General features: G+C 43.9%; 1 protein-coding gene across 3 annotated transcripts; it reads right to left on the reverse strand.

The window, feature by feature from the left end:
* Positions 1-489: 489 nt before the first annotated feature.
* LOC113170769 (PR domain zinc finger protein 1-like) lies at positions 490-21192 on the reverse strand. 3 transcript variants are annotated; one of them, XM_026373011.1, is made up of 8 exons: positions 14175-14367; positions 14017-14049; positions 11217-11564; positions 9098-9217; positions 7731-7983; positions 3216-4300; positions 2888-3016; positions 490-2774 (listed from the first exon to the last, which is right to left on the reverse strand). In XM_026373011.1, the coding sequence occupies exons 3-8, from the start codon at positions 11541-11543 to the stop codon at positions 2169-2171; spliced, it is 2520 nt and encodes an 839-aa protein (XP_026228796.1). In that variant the 5' UTR covers positions 11544-11564; positions 14017-14049; positions 14175-14367; the 3' UTR covers positions 490-2168. The 3 variants fall into 3 exon arrangements, with proteins under 3 accessions (XP_026228796.1, XP_026228797.1, XP_026228794.1); XM_026373012.1 differs by lacking the exons at positions 14017-14049; positions 14175-14367 and adding an exon at positions 21084-21192; XM_026373009.1 differs by lacking the exon at positions 14017-14049.
* Positions 21193-21583: the final 391 nt, after the last annotated feature.

A 21583-nucleotide genomic window follows, 5' to 3' on the forward strand; every position in this document is an offset into this window, starting at 1 on the left:
TCTGCTTGTTCGACTGACTCTGTCTCCTCACATCTGGACATCTTGGATGAAGGAGATCTGTAATTAATTTGTAAGAAACCAACATTCACACTCTGTACTTTACAATGCGACTGGTCAACAGGGACTAGTTTTTCATCTGTTTTGAGGCACATTACTACTCTATATGCTTTAAAAGTATCCTTACCCAACTAGGTTTGTATGAATTGTTGTCCAGAATGTAGCTGCATCATTTTACTGATGTAAGAACAAACTTGATCTCTTTATACTTCATGAGTCTTACTTTGTTTCAGACCTGTTTCAATTAGTTTTATGATACATAAAAAATGATTTAAGAATTCAGACTTGAGCTTAAGTTAACTATCTAGCAAAGTGGTATTTCGGTGGTAGCACTATAAATGGTCTGCCCAGTTTAGTCACCCTACAATGCTCTTAACTAAAGCTATAATATGGTAGAAAAAGAAAACGAAGACAACACACAGAGCCACAAGGTTTAGATTAGAGGAGTGAACATTTATATCATAATTTACACTTTTTGACATTTTTGCACATAAATAACAATGTAAACCAGAATGTAAACAGAGACAGTCCTTTGGGGAATTCTCCTCTGATGCTAAAGCACTGACAGAGAAAAAAGGCTTTGGTCGAACATTGGTTAGAAAGAAAGATAACGAAACAGAGAGAGAGCTACAGAAGATCAGGCTGCTGCAGGAAATCCCAGTTGCTGTAGTAACATTAAGCTTAGTCCTAATGCTATTGTTACTGAAGTTATAAAGTAAGAGGAATAGGCCAGTGCATAGAAGAAGGCCGAGGTGCTTTGGTATATGACAGTTCAATAACAAGATGGCGGACAGCTGGGAATAAACAAGGGACCATTATTCAATGGAAAACTGAAATATTAACAAGAACAACAAAATCAGAACATCTGCAAAACGAGAGAGCACAGCCACAGAGCGAACACTTCATCATATACACTCAGTTCATCTTCCCTTCTTCAGCATTTTGATTCCTCAAGTCCTTCTTCCCTTGTTTTGATTTCCCTTTTTGTGTTTTCTTTTGGTGTGCATTTGAAATTAAAGCCAAGTGAACTGTGGTTACTAGCGTCAAGCGTGAATCCCTAAATTTGGGGATGTTCACTTCCCTGTTGGGTGTAGGGCAACAGTGTTGTAGAAAAATAAAACGAAAGGAAGGACGAGGAGGGAACGGCTCACCAGCCTCCCATGTCCGTTATGTGCTACATGTCGAGCAGGCCGTGCTGCTCCTTTGGACCACGTGGAGAGCTGCACTCCAGTTCAGTTCGGTTTCTTCCTCTTCTTCAAGTAGCAAAAAAAAAAAAAATTAAAAAAAATCCATAAACAAATAAATAGAAAGCTCCCAGCTTCAGCTGTCCCTTAAAACACACACACACACACACACATCTTCACATGCACACTGAGGTAACCGTTGTGAAAAATATACAAAAATGCCCTTTTTTGTTTAATTTAAATTAACTAGGCATCAAAAAAGGACACAGACGCACTTTAGGGAAGCTTTCCAGCAGGATTGAAGTAACAAATTGATGTGCCGTACTTTGGCAAGTTTTCAACCCTTTTTAACCTGCTCTATTGGTTTCTAAATTTAAATAGATAAAACCCTGAAGAGTGGACACCTCTGGTTCTATAGGTCAGAGGTTGCAGGATGATATAGGCATAGACAGAGTGACAGGAAAATGGCCACAGACAACAAAACATCATCAACAGAAAAATATCCTTTTACATGAATTTCACCCAGTCAGTCTAACCTTTGCTTTAAAGGACAACAAATAAAAAGTATAATAAATTAAGGAGATTATATAACAAACAACTAATTAATCAAAAAACAAATACATTTGAAAATAAAGACCAAATAGACAACAGAAATGATAATAGCATTATATTAATTACATTAAAGATAAGTCCTGGGTAGATGATTGTCTCTAAGTAAAATAAACGCTGAAAGTAGTCATGGGACAGTGTCTCTTGTAGCCCTGAGTACGTGAGTCCCTGATAAGTTGAAAACCTGGTGTGGTTTCAATGTCACTCCTGATGACAACCAGGTACAGAATTATTATATTTACAGCTGTTGCTCCTGGCAACGCAGTCCACTCTGAGTCATGCAGTCTTGACTCTATGTCCCCTGGGATCAAAGATCACTTATGCGTGATCCTCTGATTCCTGCTTGACGGTGACATTGGCAGGAAGTGGCGGGATGGGGCTGCTGTGCTGGATCTTGATGACTGACGTCTCATTTTGGACCTTGTATGCATCATAACCTGCGGAAAGGAGGTCTGTGACGCTGCCCTTGCGGTGGGGATGGAGGTGAGAGGACTTAATGTCAGTCTCCCTCCACAGCATCCCCAAGACTTGCTTCTCCAACATGGCCTCCACCTCTACTCCTCCCTGAAGGTGCTCTAGCCGCTCGGCGTGCTCACTGACGTCAAAGCGCTCAATCTCCTCATTGGCACGGTGCACCGCGTCCATTGCAGCCTGACTAGAGACAGCTGGACTGTTAGAGCCAGATTTCACCGCCAGGCAGTAGCCTTTCAGGTGAAGTCGCAGGCTGACAAGGTGGATGTAGTGGCGGTGGCAGTGGGGACATTTGTGAGGACGCTCACGAGAGTGCAGGCGCTTGTGCAGTTTGAGGTGGACAAACTGGGTGAACTTGGCGGGGCAGAGTTTGCAGTGGTACGGTTTCTCCCCTGAGTGGAGGCGCAGGTGAGTTTTCAGGTTGCTGGTGCTGCTGAAGCGCTTGTGACAAACCTGGACAAGGAGTAACAACAAAACAAAAGTGTCAGCAGCTGGTAGCAACTCTCCAACTAACCATCATATGTGGCCATTAAGTGATCTATAAAAAGCTTAGCATTAGTTCTCACCTGGCATTCATGTGGCTTTTCCCCTGTGTGGACCAGGTAGTGTTTCTGCAGGTGAGCCAGTTGGGTGAAGCCTTTGTTACAGGTTTGACATTTGAAGGGTCTCTCTCCACTGTGAACACGGAGATGGACCTGCACGAAGAAGAGGGAAGAAATGTCTGCTTAGGCGTAATCGGATATTGATCAAAGAAACCATTTTATGTTTTAGTGCAGCAAACAGTGATTACACTTCAGCCATCACAAAAAAGGAATGTAATGATAATGGTGCAGTAAATCATAGAAGCAGATATGATGTTGAAAGACGAACATTGTGTAGAGTCTCGAGCCTCACCTTCAGGTTTGATAGCTGTCCAAAGGTCTTGCTGCACACGTTGCACTCATACTTAATTTTGCCGTTCTGCTTCTTCAGGGGGTAGGGCAGTGCCTTGTAGCCTGCTGAACCGGCGCCGCGCTTCACTTTGGTCAGGTTGATGGCCTCCTCATTGGGGCGATGCTCGCTGGTGTTACCCAGCAGGGCTGAGGTAGGCTTGGTGGGCATCCGTTCGCTAGGAGGTGCAGTGCCTGCTGTTGGGGAGCCACTGGAGGGTGCATGGGCTGGTCCATGTGAGTGGGGGTGCCCAGGATACGAATGGTGAGGCCCTGCTTTGTCCTTCAGAGTGGTGGCGGCTGAGAAGGCACTGGTGGGTCCAGGAAGGAGGAAGTCTCTGTGGCCAGAGATGGAGGAGGGGTGGACAGAATCATGCATCAAGAAGTGCCTTGCTGCTGTTTCAGAGGGCAGGAGGGGCACATGAGTGGGCAGGAGGCTGCTGTAGAGAGGGTACATCCTGGGAAAGATCCCCCCTACAGTGGGGACACCACCACCAGGCAGAGGGTAATGATGGGGCAGGAGGTAGCGTGAGTAGGGGGCTCCTGGGGGGTAGAAAGGTGAGGAGAGAGGGGCTGATGGTGGGGAGTAACCAGGGAATGAACCCAGTCCAGTGGGGTAGAAAGAAGCTGGAGATGGTGCTGGAGCTGAGGGGCTCCCCTGAGGGCTGCTGTCCGGGCTGCTCCTTGCTGATGGGCTAGGCGTAGCCAATGATTGGCTGCCGGGGGAGCGGGTTGCAGGGTAACACAGCTGGCCAGGTTTGTGACTAAGGTGGTCTTCTGCAATGTGAGGATGTGGTCTGAGTGCTGGGTAGACAGCGCGAGGGTACAGGGGGCGTTCAGGGCTGTTGGCGCAGTGCATGCGGGTGGGAAGAGGCCGGCTCGGTTCCCTCTTGGTGGACGAGGTGCTGTTGGAGCCACGCAGAATGGAGAGGACACTGTGTTCCCTCTTAGGTGGGGTGGGGGTCACCGCAGCTGGGGACGGGCTGGAAGCTTCAACTGGAGGCTCCTCACTGTTCACCTGCTGCTGCTTGACCTCCAAGAGAGACTGTTCTGTTGAGACAGAGAGAAGGAGGAAAGAGGTCAACAGGAGTTCATCAGATAGTGGAATCATGGCTCCTCTAAAATATATGATTTAGCAGTTTAAAGTAACAATCACGCTTTCTATTATTAATATATATTACATTAAAACATACAGTAAGTCTTTTTAAGAGTTACAAAGTTGTCTTCACTAGATGTGTTTGGTTGTCGGGGTTAAGAAACACCATAAGTAACTCAGTGGGCCAATTAAGGTGACAGATTTGACGAATGAGGGGAGTGAGGGGAGAAGGCGGGTGCAAAAGACAGGAAGTGAGGCGTGACAGCTGCCTTAGGCAATGTGTGTGTCCGTCTGTGGAGTGTGTGTGCCTATAAAATCAAGATAAAATCAAAATGGTGGCAGACAGACAGGGTTGATGGAAGGTTTCCTGCTAAAGATATCCTCAGTAAAAGCTTGGCCTCCACCTGCCCTCTCCACACACACAGAAACACACCCACCGCATGTGACAAGGTACACGCATGGAGGCGTCTGCAGACAAAGGCCTCTGTCTGATTTGTTGACTCTCCCACTTTTAGAGAGCACACACACACACATATATGGACTTGTACACACACACACACACACACTTTTGATCCAGGTCCTAGTCTCCTGATTTTGCAGGCCATTTGCTATTGTTTCCGGGTCAAAGGTTAAATTAGAGAGCTTCCTCCTCAGTCACTCACACCTACTGTCTCCTCTGCATGATGAAAGAGTGGATTAGGAGGAAAGCTCACACACACACACTCTAAAAGCCCTGAGATGTCAGCAAGCAGCACATCTTGGTTGTTAAATGACTGCAGTCGTGCTCTTAAAAAGCAGCCCCCTATTATCTGTAAGCTCATTTACTGCCCAGTCAACTTTTTACCACAAGGTCGCCCAGAGGGGAGTGTGTGTGAGTGTAAATGAGTGTGTGTGTGAGAGAGATGGAGGTTGTCAAAGTTAATCCTGAGTGCCAGCAGTGAAATTTGCTTTGACTCCCCCGACTCACTCCCTTACACATACACACATTCACGCAGTGACCCTTGCATCGGTAGTATAGAGGCAGTGCGTAAACACTGAGGTTATCAGTTAGCCTTCCTCCACCTCTTCCTCCTCCCTCCTTCACTCCTCCAGAAAACAAACGGGGCAGCCATCTTGGAGATATCAATCTGTCAACACGGCCCTTCTGCCAGGAAGTTCAAGTAGTCAACAGAGGGGGTGGGAGGCCGACTACCCCCAGCACTCCCTCCTCCAACTTCTTTCTGGTCTTTTCATGTGGCAAATATATCAGAGCAAATGGCCAACACGCATGCACAGTATGTTTGAGCTCGCATGTGTTCAAGATGAAAAGAGTGGGTGTGAAAACGTAGGCGCATCCTGGCTATGACTGTGTGTGAGTGTGTCGTCGCACACACACACACACACACACACACACACACATGGCTAACAGGTGCTTTCAAGTACTAACACCTAAAGAATGCTAAGTGACGGCGACAAAAATGAGCAAGAGAAGAAGAGAGAGGAGAAAGTGAGGGAGCGAGACAGCGGCGCACACTCATTTTGATCACACACTCACACACGTCTGGTTTTGCTATGACTGAGCTGGAAAGAGAAAAAACCAGAGAGAAAAACATGATATATATATATTAACAAAAGATGTCGTCATACTGCTCAGGAATATCCGAAAGGATGGCACCTGGTTCCGACTGGGATCTCTGGCGCCCCCCTAGTGACAGAAAGTGGAACTTCTGCAGACGTTTGGTCAGAATCGAATGTGTGTATGTTCTAATAATCAACGATATTCCCAGCTGCTGTCACTGAATTAAAAAATAAACTTAGCTAGCCTAGCAAAACATGTGTTGTACAAACACAGTTTCTACTTCTGCCAATGTTCACAAAGTGACCGCCACTGCTGCACGGCTACGATGAAGCCACAGAGCTTCACGTCTACATGTCTGCTACTGCAGGTTAACGAGCTTATTAAAACAACTGGATTACGTTTCTTTAATCCATGGCATGACTCCAAGGATTCAGATCAGAGTAGCTTTCTCTTCTTTTACCTTTTGCCCTTTTAAGTAGGTTTCGGTTTAACGTAACTTAGTCAGAAAGATTGTGGTTTTTCTTGGTTTTACTCATGAGCCCATGAGATTATTTCTGACTTTCATATGAGGAGCCAACAGTCACAAGTCATTTTAGGATCGTGTGCTCAGCAGACCGAACCGAAGAAGAAAAGTAAGTCAAGCCGAGAGCAGGTAACTTGTTCGGCCGAGGGTACAAATCAGAAGTCAAGTCAGTGGCAGGTTAACAGGAGCCTGTGGGGCGAAATGACAGAGGAGGCTAATGAAAGACAACTATATACTGTATGAGAGTGGGGGTATGAGGGGGGGGGGGTTGAGAGAATGTCCTGCCTCTGTCCCCCAGGTCATGCGCATTTTTCCCTGGGCAGTGGAGTCACCCAGGCTGCTCCTCTGCCATATTAACACTGCTATTAGCTGGCAGTCCCACCTGGAAACCCCTCAGCTCCCACTCGCTCCCTTTGTTTCCCTCTCAGCTCAACTTTTCTTTGATCAACTCAGCCAAAGCGGATAAGTGCACTTATTGTGCTTTGTCATTGATGTGTATGAGGCGCGAGTTTTAGTGTTTTATCTTGTTTACATTAAGGTTTTAGTTAATATTTCACATTTAGCGGATTCATATTGTCAAAACATCAGGGAGGACGTATGAGCATAAATTCCTGTCTCTGTGAGGACAGAGAAATGTGAAGCCTGCGCTTAGACATTTTTCTCAAAGAGGGTCAGTGAACACACACAAACACACACTGTCTCAGGTCCTTTTATTGTAGCTGAGCCAGGCTGTGTGAGTGTGTGTGTGTGTGTGAGAGAGAGAGATGTTAAAAGTGGGTCTTTAAGTGTGTAAGACTGTGGCATTAGAGGCCATATCCCCCTGTCTGTGCAATTACACTGCCACTGACACACACACACACACACACACACACACACACACACACACACACAAATAAGAAAATACAAAATACAAAAAAAAAACATGATGCACTGACAGAGATGAAAGGTTGTTGGTCTTGTGCTTCTGTGCGTGTGTGTGTGTGAGATAATGACAGGCTAACTTTCAGAGAGGAAGGAGACAGCTACAGTCAAACACACTGTTAAGCTTTAAGAGCGGCGACAGGACACAGTCAAGACACACACACACACTCACACACACACACACACACATTGTCTATTGATTTTATGTTATTATTTGATGTTTTTAATGATAAAAAAATCTGTTCCTTCACAGTGAACGTCTTGTGATTTCTAGTGCAGTTAGAAAACATTCAAAATGTTTTTTTGTAATTTACGGACTTCCTACAAAACTTAATTCCAGTGATTATCTTAATAAAAACTGTTAAAATCCAAATGAACTTACTGAGTTTCTGCATCATCAGCTCTCCTGATGGTGGGTAGTGGAGGCGGTGGGCGAAGTCGTGGCAGTACCAGACGAGCAGCTCGGCACCGGCAGGGACGGGTTTCACTGTGTAGAAATAAATCTCCATTCCATTCTGACACGCTGCCAGATTTTGCTCTGCTGCCGAGTGGGCCGGGTTCACGTACCGCATCCAGTTAGAGCGAGTCTCATCCAGGCCGTCAACAAAGTGATGGAACTCTCCGTCCACGAAGATCTAGAGCAAGGAATAGAAAGGAGGAAGCAGAAATATTATTATTATTATAGGGAAAAGTGTAGTTGTGTAGAACAGACAGAACAGATGTTCAAATATAAGAAATAAAATGATGTTTAAATCTGTAATATGGACATCCTGTCTTCTCTCCCTTCAATTCAAGCAGAAGTTAAATTAATAATAAATTATTTAAATAAATGTAAATAAATCACTTCCTCTCTCAATAAATCAAAATAAAATAAAAAGCTACTAAAACATGAGTTAAGGAAGTTAACTATTAATGAAGTACCAGTAAGAATATGAGCGTTTGGCTGAAAACAAAAACGCGACAAACTTACCAAAGAAAAAGTAAAAACTATCAAAGTGACTGTTACTGCAACTCAGCAGAAACAGAACACACGTTACACTACATCCACCCATCTTTCCTTTCTTATCTCTCCATCCTTTCATTCCTCACCATGTTCCGCTCTTCACCTTCAGATGAACAGACAAAGAGTCTTTTGAGAAGGACGAGATCTATTTTATATTGAAGAGAGAACGAACGGGGCGATTCATTTTCTGCTTCTTCTCCCTCTCTCGCTCTTTCTCGCTTTCTTTCGCTCTCTCTTTATCTCAGTGTCTCGGTTCTGTCACCTCAGTGTGTGTGTGTGTGTGTGTGTGTGTGTGTGCTCATGAGAAAGTGAGAGATGAATGGAACACCTTCATGCTGTGGGGTTGGCTTGTGGTTAGACATACAGTGAGTCTGTCTTTTCTGTCTTCTCTTTAATGGAAGTAAAACACACACACAGCGTAGGCGGTGGTCAGGTAGGTGGTTCGTGAGCATGTGTGCTCTCACTGTCAGTTACCGGTAGTGATGGAGACGAGTGCATTCTACCAAACTGTGTGTGTCAGTGTGTGCGGACTTACAGGAACCATAGTGTGACATGTTATTTGTGTAAAAGTGACATCACATCCCCATTTCTCTTTCTCTCTCACACACACAGAAAAACAGCGAGCCCAGTTTCCTGTTCCACTGAGTGATTTTAGACGTCACAGGAAGGGGTCCCTCCGGCTTCTGAGGAAGTGTGTGTGTCTTTATTTGTGTGTGCTTTCCGTCTCTATCTGTGTGTCTACTCACCCTCCAGAAGTACTTGCGGTTGGCGTCTCTGGGGACGCTGTCGGCTGTGTAGATTTCGCCCACTAGGGGACCGAAGCGAGTTCCTTTGGGGATGTACTCCCTGCTGCACACGCCGACCACCTGCACGGAGACCGAACAAACAGAGAGGTTACACAAAAGAAGCAGCCGGTAGATCCGTGCACATAAGATTGTAGTGACAAGTAATAATATCAGTCTACAGACGACAATAGTGCATTTATGTGTTCATTGTGTTCAAACGCTTTTACGTCGGCAAACCAGTGTGAAAATTGCTCTTTTGTTGGGTTCACATATTATTAATAGTAAAATAACAACAATTTATTAGTTTAATTCTCTTCACTGGTGGCAAAAAGTCACATGACATGCAGGTAAACAGCCACATGACCACATGACATGGAAGTATCACTGAGCATGTGTGTGATAACACAACAAAAATCAATGTGTTATCTAAGATTATAGAAGATTGTAACCTGTGAAGTAGTTAAAATTTAAATGGAAAGATCTGCAGTGATAAAAGTGATGTATCTGACCACATGGTTTGCTGCAGACAAAGACTGTTTGTGTGTTTTCATGCTGTCATGCACATCTATCAGTGATATGTGTCATTAAGTGTAATTAAGTCTTACTGTGTGTCTGCTGTCAACAGAGACAGTGATTAATGAACCAACTTCATGCTTGCATTCATTAACGGAGAGAGTTTGTGTGTGTGGCTGAAGAAAAACAGTAAAATCTCTTCTTTCAATCTCTCTCTCTCTCCCTTCACACCTCCTCTCGTCACCACATCAAACCAAAACCGCTGCTACTTCTGACGCTAAGGGGGGAAACATCCAGATACTCAAAAGTCAAACTCAAACTAAATCTTTTGTTTCTTCTTTTTTTAGTCCTCGTCTGATTCAATCAAAGAACGAAAAATAGGAGGAGGAGGAAGAAGAAGAAGAAGAGGAAGAAGAGAAAAGCGAGGGATTATGAGGCGGCTAGACATCAGGCTCCAGTCGTGTATGGTAGAGAAATACACTCACACGCATTTTCTTCATGCATAACCCACGCAAACAAACATCTTTCCCAAATTCCCTTGTTCCCTGGTAATGTGGGAAATCCCCCTCCCCCTGTATAGGATCACACACATGTGTGTGTGTCAGTGTGTGTGCACATACACCCTTCTGACTTATTAACAGGTTTTTACAATGTTCTTTCAACCAAAACTACATTTTCCCTGATCAGAGAACAAACTCACGTCCTCAGCTTTTCCCTTCTTCCTCCCTCGTTCCAGATAAAATGTTGTTTATTATGTGATAGCTGGTTGGTTGATAGTGTTTCAGCTCGTAAACAAAACTGCTGCCGTCTTTCTTTCTCTCTCTGGCTGTTTCCTCAGTTTCCCGTTGATATGGCTCTGATGAGAAAATCTATGTGATCACGCCGCTTCGAGTTTACAAAGACACTCACAAAGTGTCAAAATTGCCAAAGTGATGACCTTTTGACCCAAAGTCATGCGCTACCCCCTCCCTCCGTCCAATCTAAACTGTGCTGAAGATTGCAGCAGGAGATTCATCAAAAACTCTTAGTTTAGACTAGAAACATTTACAGAGGAAACAAGATTCAACAAAATCTGAGGTTAAATGTTTTTCTACTTTAGAAACTTTGCAAGCTGCCGTAGATTTGATATGTGACGAGATCAAAGTTCAGATCAAACCTCTGTAACTGCTGAATGTGATCATTCATGGTGTGCACAACCTGAATTGTGCCCCCTGTCAGCTGGGACGGGTATTGCAAGCAGGAGCTCTACGGCCCATGACACACACACAGATCAAGCCGTCGTCTTTTTCTCCGATGATGAATGAGTTTTAATGGATGGATACGAGCTGACGTCACAGCTCAAACACACTTCAGTTCCAGTCTGAGTGTAAATTCTGCTTCAGGCGTTTCTCACACACTTACACATAGATCCCTCTTTACGACGAGACGCGACCCCTTCTTCATTACATGACCCAAGTCTGACTCACGTGTGTATGTACAGATGGCCTTCTCTCCCTGAGTGTGTGTAAAAGTATGACTGGAGGTGAAGTTTTTTGCAGTGTGTGTGTGTGTGTGTGTTAAATCTGACCTCTTTGCTGTCAGCTGGGTGTTTGAAACCCAGGTTTCGGGGCAGTGACGCCTCAGCTCTGGTCGTCGTCGTCATGGTGGTGTCAGCATCTGACCCTGCCTCCCACGGCGTGTCTTTGACGATATATGTGCACTTCTCCTCAAATTCGGCCTCTGTCCATCGGGTCATGTCTGCCTCCTCCATCTCCATCTCCATGTCGACGTCTGTGTCTGTCATTGTCTCAGCTCCGTCTGAGCTGGAGCTGGTGGCAGTGGCGGTGGAGGCCATCTTGGGTCTGTGGTGCAAGTCTTCCTGCTCCATGGTGTGCGCCCCCTCACTGGTCAACATGGCCGAGCTATGAGAGGTCGCCTGGTGGAGACAAGTAGAGAAACACAGGCAGGGAAAAAGTTAGAAGTTTTATTCAGCTTCACTTAAAATTCTGAAAAGAAAAGGAAGAAAAGACAATACGAGAATAAAAGGTAAAATACAGAAAGATAGAAAAGATGGTTGAATAAGGACAGAGAGACACAGGAAGAAAGAAAGCAGAGACAGACAGACAGAGAGGCAGTGGACTAGTGTGTGTGGAAAAACTATAAGATAACAACAGAAAAAAGTAGATGTGGGAGGAAAAGATAAGAAGTAAGAAGAAAGAAAGATTAGCACGAGACAAAAACAGACAGAGAGATGAAAGATGAAGAGAGGGTGAAGAGGAGAGGAAGAGCTGTGATTATTATGTGTGGTGACTCAGGGAGGAGGGGGGTCTGACTAAGCCGGCTGTCACACACACACACACACACACATTTAGAAACAGACAGGAAACTGTTTTACAAAAAACTAATTTTGGAAACAATTAGAGGATAAAACGTGCATTCATTCATCCACGATTCCAGAAATCTACAGCTTACTTTAATAGAATTAACAAAATATATCCAAACTCAGCACTAGACTGTTTTTTCCTGCTGATTTGATTATTATTGATTGTGTTGATTGATTTGTCTCTTTTGTCATTTCCATTAAAACACAGCGTGAGGTTTAAAATGAATCAGGCTGAGACAAGTTTACACACTTTAAACTTTGTAATTAACATAAAACTAAAACTGGTAAACTAGTAAAAAAATAAAGTGAATAAATAAAAATTGAACTTAATTTCTTCCTCATTCTTTCTGTGTCTCACTCACTATAAATTTGATAAAGTGCAGCTCCCGTAGCTTCTGGAGAGAAATTCAGAGTTTGCTCACCACCGTGGTGGATTTACTCAGATTATATGGATCTAAAATCTCTGTATCCTCCCTTTGTAACCCCCCCACCCTCCTCCGCGTCTCCCTGGGGTTCAAGAAAAAGGAAGGAAACACTGTCTGTGTCTGAATGAAGCTAAAATTGGAAGCAGAGTGGCACAGCAGCGGAACCGGCAAATCATCCCGACTCCCAGCGTGTGTGTGCTTGTGTGTGTTTTGGTAATGGACAGTAGGAGGAGGGGGGGTGATGAGGAAGGGAGCGCCAAAACTTTTCCATTTGGGGGGCCACAGCAGCACAAACAAAACTTCAAACATTATCCCACCCAAGACAATCCCACACACACACTCACACACAGATATCCACACAGGGACAAACAGGCTGCTCGTCCCACGCAGACGAGCGGAAAGCAGCAGATCTTCAGTGACCACACTCGACTCTGTGAATTCTGCTGCAGCCGCAAGAAAGCTAATTATTTCTCATCCAAATGGCTCCAGACACAGCGAACAACTTTTCCTCCCATCAGAAATCAACTCAAAGCGCCTCTGGTTCCTGAGACTTTCACATTAAGATCTCTGTCAGCAGCCGAACGTGGGCAAACACACTGAATTCAAAGTCAAGAGCATCATACTCACTTCATTTAAACTAATTTTATTATTTTTGATCTCTTACAAATCTCACACAGCTGAATTTCTTGTTTTAAACTTTTAAGAAAAAGCTCATGAATTATTAGAACAAGTCTAAGAAGTTGAATGTTGATGTAATCTAATCTAATCTGCTCCTACGTCCTCATTTTAACAGTAAAACTCATCAAACTGAAGTAAAGCAACGCGTTAAAATTACATTCACATCTCACGAAAGCACAAAATCCATTATTTGACTTGTAAATTGTGAAATTTCCAGCAAGAAAACTCGACTCCTCGCCCTCAGCGGCTGCATCTTTTCCCACAGACGGAACAAAAGCATTTGCCATTTAAATGAAGCGCTTTTCCAAAAACTGCTCAGATATGAAGATGTTTCTTAATATTTCACCTCTTAGCGGGACTCTTTGCATAACAGCTGCAACACTGAAAACTAATAGTGAAACCAAGAAACAAGAAACAATTCACCTCACACTTTTAGACCAACTGAAATGATAACTCAGGAGAATTTCAAATTAAAATGCAATTTATTCATTCAACATGAAACTAACAGGGAGATGCCAGTGAGAAGTCACACTCAGACTACTACATATTTAAATCCACGAGGATTTTAAAATGTTTAATGACTAATATTTACCTCTGAGTCGACATTAAAACCCTTAAAGTCTGCAAAAAAGCCTTAAATCCCAAACGTAAGTGCCGAACAAACTCAGAAAATCACAATTTAAATTCTCAAAACACAGAAAAACATCTCAAAGTAACTGTTCCAAAATATTCCAAATAATACAAATAAAAGTTTATTACCAGGATTTACTGAAAGAAGTCACATCAGAAAAGAAAATCTGTGAATTTCCAAAAGGTCAAACAAGTCTGATTAAAGATGAGAGTTAAAGAGAATAAATTTGGCTGGAAGAGGCCGAGGTGGTCTCAGTTCAATCTTTACTCACTGTTTTAAGAATCCAGGCTTTTCAACTCAACGTCTACATAAAAAAGGTAAAAAACACAGAGCAAACAAGCTCAAATGGACTGAATTGAAAAGAAAATCCTGCAGACGTTGATCGTTTTCCTTATGTGATGTGAAAAGTCAAAGCTGCTCCGTACTCACCGAGTAACTTTGGTCCCATCCACACATAGGGACGACCGGTCAGATCCTCTGTATATATGGGCGAGAGGACAGTGTGTGTGTGCAGGACAGGTGCAGTTCTCCCCTAAGTCCGTCCGTCCAGCTCTGAGTGCTGATACTCCACACTGGTGCGAGTGTGTCTGTGTGCCAAAGAGTGTGTGTCTGTGTGATCCACTCAGTGTCCTGTGTTCAAATGCCTGACTCTGAGACGAGTTGGAAGGAGTCTCTCTTCAAGCTCCACCTCTTACCCCTCCCACTCCACTCCCCCCTTTCACACACACACGCACACACACACACACACACACACACACTTCTCTTTGCAAGGAAGGCAGCAGCAGGGCTTTCACCTGAGGCCACGAGCAACAAACACACACCCCCACACACACACTCAAACTGAAAACAACTTTTTTTTTCTGCATCAAAACGAGTTTTCTTTCAGTGATGACGATGATGATGATGATGATGATGATGTGTGTGTGTGTGTGTACGTGTGTGTGTGTTTGTGGGAAATGTCTGTTAGCAACTTGAAAATGGTAAACACTGTGTGTGTGTGTGTGTGTGTGTGTGTGTGTGGGGGGGGGGGGGGGGGTATTGAGTCACTGTCACAGGATGTCCCTCTCTTTCTCAGGAAAACACACTCACACACACTCACACTGCCTGTAGGGGGCAGGACTGGTCTGCCCTTGTTGAAACCTTAAAGTTCTCTCTCTCACTTTCTTCTGGTGTCTCTGTGTCGCTTCTTATTTATTCATTCTACAGCCCACTCGCCCTTCATCTCTTTTCCCCTTTACCTTCGTGTCTCTTTCTCTTTTACTTTCTCTTTCCTGAAAATGACTTAATTTAAATTTAAACGTACACGTGGAAGCTTTGACATAACGTTTTCACTGTGCATTTTCTATATACTCTCCTTCATTGCTTCTTCTATATCATAAGGTTTTTATTATTACATTTATCGTGCAGACATGGAGGATCCTATTATAGAAACAGTTCTCTGACAGGCTGGATCAGTGATGATTCTGAAAACTGTTTATTAATTTGTAATTAGTTTTAAATAATGATTCATAATGACAGACAACAACATCCTAATTTTGAAAGAATGCTGGATGTTTCTGCACAATAGAACTGTGATATCAGCCTTTAGAAAGAAAGTTATTATTAGGTTTAATTGCAGATCTGTGCAGGACGCAGGTTTACTGCAGGAAGATCTGCAGCAAAAATCAAACAACAATCAGCAAATGTGGACGTGATTCCCTGAGACTCAAACTAGTGGAGCCACTAACAAGTTACTGACTAGTGTCATGATTTGTTAGAGAGATAATTCTACTGCCACTTGTAAAATATTCACAGTACTGACAATATAAGGGCAGGATGTCTGGTTCAAAAGGGAATAATGCACCGATGTGATATGAGCAGAGTCTCCTGAGAAGCGTCAGATAATTATTATTAATTGAGACGATCAGTAAATTGAAGTTTGTTCTTAATGAAGCGATCAGTCGTCTCTGTGTGTTTTACTCTTCTACAGTGAGCTCTAGGCACCAACCTCATCAAATATTTCCCCTTTTTCTCATGACCTGCATCATATATCACATACTGTGATAAAGTAAACGCTCTAAAACTGTTAAAACATCTCACTCTTTCTGTGTTAGAACAAAAGCTCCCTCACTCACTAACACTGGAAATTCCCATATAATTGCCCTCCCCCCCCGACTCCCTCAATTTTACCTCCTACTCACTTGCCTCCCCCCTCTTCTTCTTCTCCTTCCCTTTGATTTCCACACTGTATTTACAAAAATCATTTTCCACTCCGACCCCTCTCCCGTTACTTTTTCCATCCCTTCTCTCTCTCGCTTTAGTCTCTTGTTGTATTTCCTACTAAATAAATCAATTCAGAAAAAGTCCCCGCTCCTCTTTCAGCATTTTCATGTTTACACGCTCGATTCGCTTTGTTCCCATTTTTCCTAGCAGATAGAATGACATTCACATAAATCAGTGTGAGAATGGGAACGACAATGAGAGGGAAATCAGGACACACAGCAGCAACAGAAACAGAAAACAAATCAAAATGTGTTTAAAATTTGACTTGTGGAAAAGTCCAAAAAATGAAAATCAAAGATGAAATGAAATAAAGAACGGATTAGTTTGACATGAACAAAACGGCAAAGCCCCAAACCTCAGAACCTCAGCTGATTGTAATAAGACATTGTGATCTGATCCCAAACTGTGTTTTTTGTTCCCGTTTATTGTTGTTTCGTTTTTGGATTTGAGGATTTGAATGAATGAATTTCTTCCCTAGACACCATGCAGCAGGCGACACTTTAAAACCTGCATCATTTTGTGGATTCCTGACTCTAACATTAAGTATCGAGCCTTCTGAAAGCTGAACGAGTGTCTGTTTCTTTCTCTAATGAAGAGCGATGATCAGGAAAAGAAAACAAGCAACAGGAAGAAGAGAAGAAGAAGAGAGAGACACACACACAGGACCTCACTCTCCCCCCGTCGCTCTCTCTCTGGTGACAGAGGGTCTGACCACATCACTCGCTGCCTACTGCTTCCTGCCAACGGACGACCCCAACACACAACACACACACACACACACACACGCAGATGCAGATCTGTCCCACAGCTGTCGGTGATGTTGATGCTTTGCAACCAAGTGACTCTACCCTCAGCAAAACAACCAGACCTACACAGAGCAAGGGCGAGAGACTTAGGGAAAGACAGACAGGCAGAGAGAGAGAGAGAGAGAACAAGAAAAAGAGGCATTAAAAAAACTGATGCACATCAGCTGACTGAGATAAGTTTGGACCTGGGTGCACACACACACACACACACACACACACACACACACACACATCCATTTTTTGACCTGACCTGACTTCACATCACTGCCTCTGGGATTGCTTTCTGTTTTTTTGGACATGCTGCCTCATTTATTTTACAAACTTGCCAAAAGACCAATTAAAATTGAATTTATAAAAGTTGTTGTGATCAGCTCAACACAAGGAAGTGTTCCGACTAGAAAGGCTGTTGTAACAGGTGTGTTACTACATAAATTAGTTTGGGACCAGATAGTCGACTTCAGTCAAATGTAAATGAATTCAAGTCTTTGTGTCCATGTTTTAAAGACACTTCTACAAGGTGACAGCTTCATAGAAAATAAATAGGTGAAATGTTCCTTTAGTTGCCCTGCACAGCTATAGGAATGACACAGTGACAGTGAATCGTTTGCAGTGTTCTTTCACTCTCTTCGCAAAAGGTGGAGGTAGCTGGAGGTATCTTGAGCAAACAGGGGGCGGAGGTGTATGTGAGGGTTGTTTTAAGCTGTGAAGTCACATTAAAATGTGTCTTTTTGTTTCTGCATGCCCTGCAGAAACAAAAAGACCCTGCAGGCATACCTGCAGGAGACAGAGGGGAGATAGGAGGGTCCAGAGACCTCCTGGGTCTCTGTTAGTTTAACAGAGGGCCTCTATCACTCACACACACACTTTCCTCTTGCATAAACTTTCTACTCTCTTGAGTTCTTCCAAAATCTGCCCTCACAGAGCGCTTTCTAAAACACAACATGTGAGGAGGAGGGAGAAGGTGAAAGACGAGAAAGTAGGAGGGGCTGTGGGGGCTACAGGTGAGATTAGCATTTCCTCTGGAAGGCAACATCACCTGTGTGTTCACTTATAGATAGGACAGATACAAGAATGACTGTGGGCATTAATCTGCATCAACGGCCTCACTAGACGATATCGGACGGAGGCTGCAGCTTCAATCAGACACAAGATTGATTGATCAGTGATTTTAGATGATCAGGTGTCACAGTTGTTGTTCCAGTCGATCTTAGAGGTGTAGAAAGTGGGTGAGATGAGGAATCTCTTCCACCCCAGTTCAGAACAACTGTTTGTTTCAGGACAGGTGACCTGGTAGGAACCAGTCCAGTTTCCATCTTCAGTCTCTCAGTGTGACGCCTACTTAGCAGCACTGGTTCTCCTGGTGTGAGCTCAGGTCCCAGCTTGCAGAGAGCTACAGAACAAGTCACTGTAAACTCTCTGTGTTGAACTGGAGCTGACGGAGGTTTGTCAGCCTCACGTTCCCATTCAAATAAAGCAGCAGAGACAGAACGAAGTTTGATCTGAACGTGTGATTTTTTTTTAATACCTCCCAGTTCCAGAGGAAAACACCTCATTCTGTGGATTTGGGAAAGTGACTAAGCTAATGAAACACACACAGATCCAGACGTGCCTGAGAGAAAGCTACATAACATGTCGGGCTGGGAATGCAACCTCATCCTGAGTGTTAAACTTTTTCCTCTCCTTTCTCTCTCCCCCTAGCTCCCCCCTCCTATCTTCCCCCGAACTCGTCCCCGACTCCCCTCTGGTCCTCCCCTGAGTCCCAAACATTTTAATTGCAGCCCACAGGCCATTTGATGCCTCGCTAAATCACTGCGAAGAGATCAGCTATTGTCCATTTCCTCTCTGAGTGTGAGTGTGTTACCAAATGATGCTGGACTGTGGACCAGCACATGGTAGACCTGTGTGTGTGTGTGTGTGTGTGTGTGTGTGTGTGTGTGTGTGTGTGTGTGTGTGGATTTAGGGAGTTAATCCCTGAATAGAGAAACCATTAGAGAGAATTAGGCAGGTTAGACCCATCCATGATCCCCCTCCCCACTCTTTCTCTCTCTCTCTCTGTGTGGGACAGCCGTGGGCGCGTGTCACGTGTCAGGGTTGAAACCAAAAAGGGGGGGTTGGAGGTACTTCAGGGACGGAGGAGGAGGGGTGTAGTAGCCAACTGCCCTAATCTTGCCAATCCACCCCTGCTGCGACGCACACACACACACACACACACACACACACACACGAGTGGGTTCATCTGAACAATCTCTCAACAGATGGCTTCAGCAGAAAGAGCCGAGGGTAAACTTGAACAATACCCAAACCAGACAGACACCCCCACTTTAACTCCCCCTCTCAGTGTCTACAACTAATCACAGAATCCTCAGCGTGCAACCAAACACACTCTTCATTAGGCAGCATCCAAACATTCACACAAACTGTGTTCAGATCGGCCTCTGAACTCGTTTCAGGTGGAAACTGATTTTTCTGCTTTAATTAAATAAGAACATGTTAAGTAAACTACAGTGAGACTGTGCCGACAGGCTCCATGAACTCTGAACTCTGCCTTCTACAGCCCGATCACTTTCACATATAACACAGACTAGTTAAATAAAATAGTTTTATCTCTCATCTACACGAATCCAAAACTTGAGTTTGAACATGGACCGACTCCGTCTACGGGTTAACTGTGCTGCTATTAGCTGGATACGCCGATCAACATCCAGACTATGGGCACAAAAGCTCTTGAAGTCATTTTGCCTCACACGGGTCTAACAGTTCCAGCATGTAACTCCCAGGAAAACCACAACATATTTGTACACTGTTTGTACACAGTATGACTTTTCCAACACGGTGCACAATGCCCTGCATGACCTGTTTCTGTCTGAGGAGCTCACGTGTCAGCCTCTAGAACTGGACTCTGTTGAATTACATTTCTATAAGAAGAGGTGTGTGACATAAAACATGACTCTGCAACAAACTCTGATGGCGAAGCTGTTTCAATTATTACTGTTTCTCCTCCTTCTCTGCTCACTTCAGGAACCTCGCTTGTTTTCTGGTTGGGAAATGTGGCAGTAGTTCAGAGAGCGGGTCAACAAGAGTACAGTCCAACATGTGGAGTAAACAATGGGGATTTATCTGGATGAAAAACACACAAAGTTTTGCAGTGACTCCTGATAAGTTTGCAGAACTTACTACTTCTAATTGGTGTGTTTTTCCTCCTGTTTGTTGTTCATTTTGTCTGTTTCACCGCTGCTCACGTCACTTTGAGCCACCAATGAGCATCCTGAGTCCTGAGTCGAGTGCTAGAACCACTCTAAGAAACAAAAATAAATCAACTTTATAAAGCACTTTAGTCAGAAAAAAAGGGACCCAGAGGCTTCCCGCACTCGCTCTCAGGTAGCCATTAAAAACTTCAGGACATAAACATGTTCCAGCAATATTCCAGTAAACAGCGGAAACGTGCGATGACTCACTGCATGCAACAGCAACGTGGAGATAACACACACACACACACACACACGCCTGATGTCACGTTACCCCCTGTCCTGGCAGTTTCCATTATAACAGGCCCCGGGAGAAACCACTCCAGTGCAACTATTATACTTAAAGACTCACAGTGTGTCTGTGGTTGAACAAATCTAATTAATAGTGATTTCATTCTCCTCTGTGGCGTCTGTATCTTCCGCTCTATCACCGTTTCATTCCTGAAGCGTTCTTAATATTCTTACAGGGACTTTAAGTGCATATTTGTTTAAGGTGAATTCAGATTGACTTTCTGCTAAAACAGAATCAATTTAAACCAGTTATTGAGGGTTTTCAGCTCATCAAGGTGAAGCTACTTAGTGCAACTTGACATTTAATTCATGGAGAGACATGTTGTGATATGATGGACTGTACAGTGTCAAAGCTGATTTTAGAGCCACAGTTCAGGTAAATATCTCAGATTAAGAAATGTGCAGCTTTACTTTAACTTACACTTCTCACCTGAGAGCTTCCTCCCTCCTAACGTGTCATCAGGTCTTTTAATTTTATTAGACAGTCGGATTTGATCAGTTAAACCTCTGCAGACTCACTTAAACGACAGGAATCTGTGAAATCACGCGATATTAAAAATGCAATAAAACCTAATTCACGACTGATCAGCTGATCTGCACGACGTCGTCCCTGACCAGTAGAGTGTTACAGCAGCTGGAAATTGCTTCTGAAATGTGCACAATGATTGCATGTAGGCTACTCACGGTGAACTGTAGGCATGTGCCCCCTCCCCCCTGCAGACCTGACGTCTCACCTGTTGCTGCGTCGTGCGCCGGTGCCGCTCCGCCGTGGACCGCAGCGCGCTCCTGCAGACTGAGCTCTCACTGTTTTACTGATGTACTCTTCTAACTAAAGAGCGTTTTAGCTGCGTGTGTGCATCCACTAAGAGTTTTACCTTGTGTTTGTGCTCTTTGTCCACTCTTACCAAGTAGTCTTTCTTAAGCCCTCCCCTCCTAACTCCCTCTCTTAATGCCTCCTTTCCTTCATCTTCCCTCTTGCCTTTATCACCCTTCCAACTCTTCCTTGCTTGTTTCCTACCTCTCCACCTCCTTTCTTCCTGTTTCTCTTCACTGAAGGAGAGAAACAGACTTTTTTCATTTTGTTCCTTTTCATTCCCATATTTTCAAGCTTGATTTTATTTTTTATGTGTGTTTTTAAAAACAGGAAATGAGGGCGAGAGATGCAATAAAAAGAGTCAATTTATCATGTTCATGCACAAACCAACTTAGTATTTTGAAATGTTTCCTTGTCGTT

The sequence above is a fragment of the Anabas testudineus genome, chromosome 16 (assembly GCF_900324465.2).
Source record: "Anabas testudineus chromosome 16, fAnaTes1.2, whole genome shotgun sequence".
Lineage (NCBI taxonomy): Eukaryota > Metazoa > Chordata > Actinopteri > Anabantiformes > Anabantidae > Anabas > Anabas testudineus.

What these genes read in the sequence shown, in the direction of transcription:
- LOC113170769 (XM_026373009.1), bottom strand. Translation starts at nt 14,201, where the DNA reads ATGTGTGGATGGGACCAAAGTTACTCG. An exon ending in ACCGCAAGTACTTCTGGAGG is followed by an intron (nt 7,984 to 9,097) that starts GTGAGTAGACAC and finishes TCCTTGCTCTAG; the next exon opens with ATCTTCGTGGACGGAGAGTT. An exon ending in GCTGATGATGCAGAAACTCA is followed by an intron (nt 4,301 to 7,730) that starts GTAAGTTCATTT and finishes CTGTCTCAACAG; the next exon opens with AACAGTCTCTCTTGGAGGTC.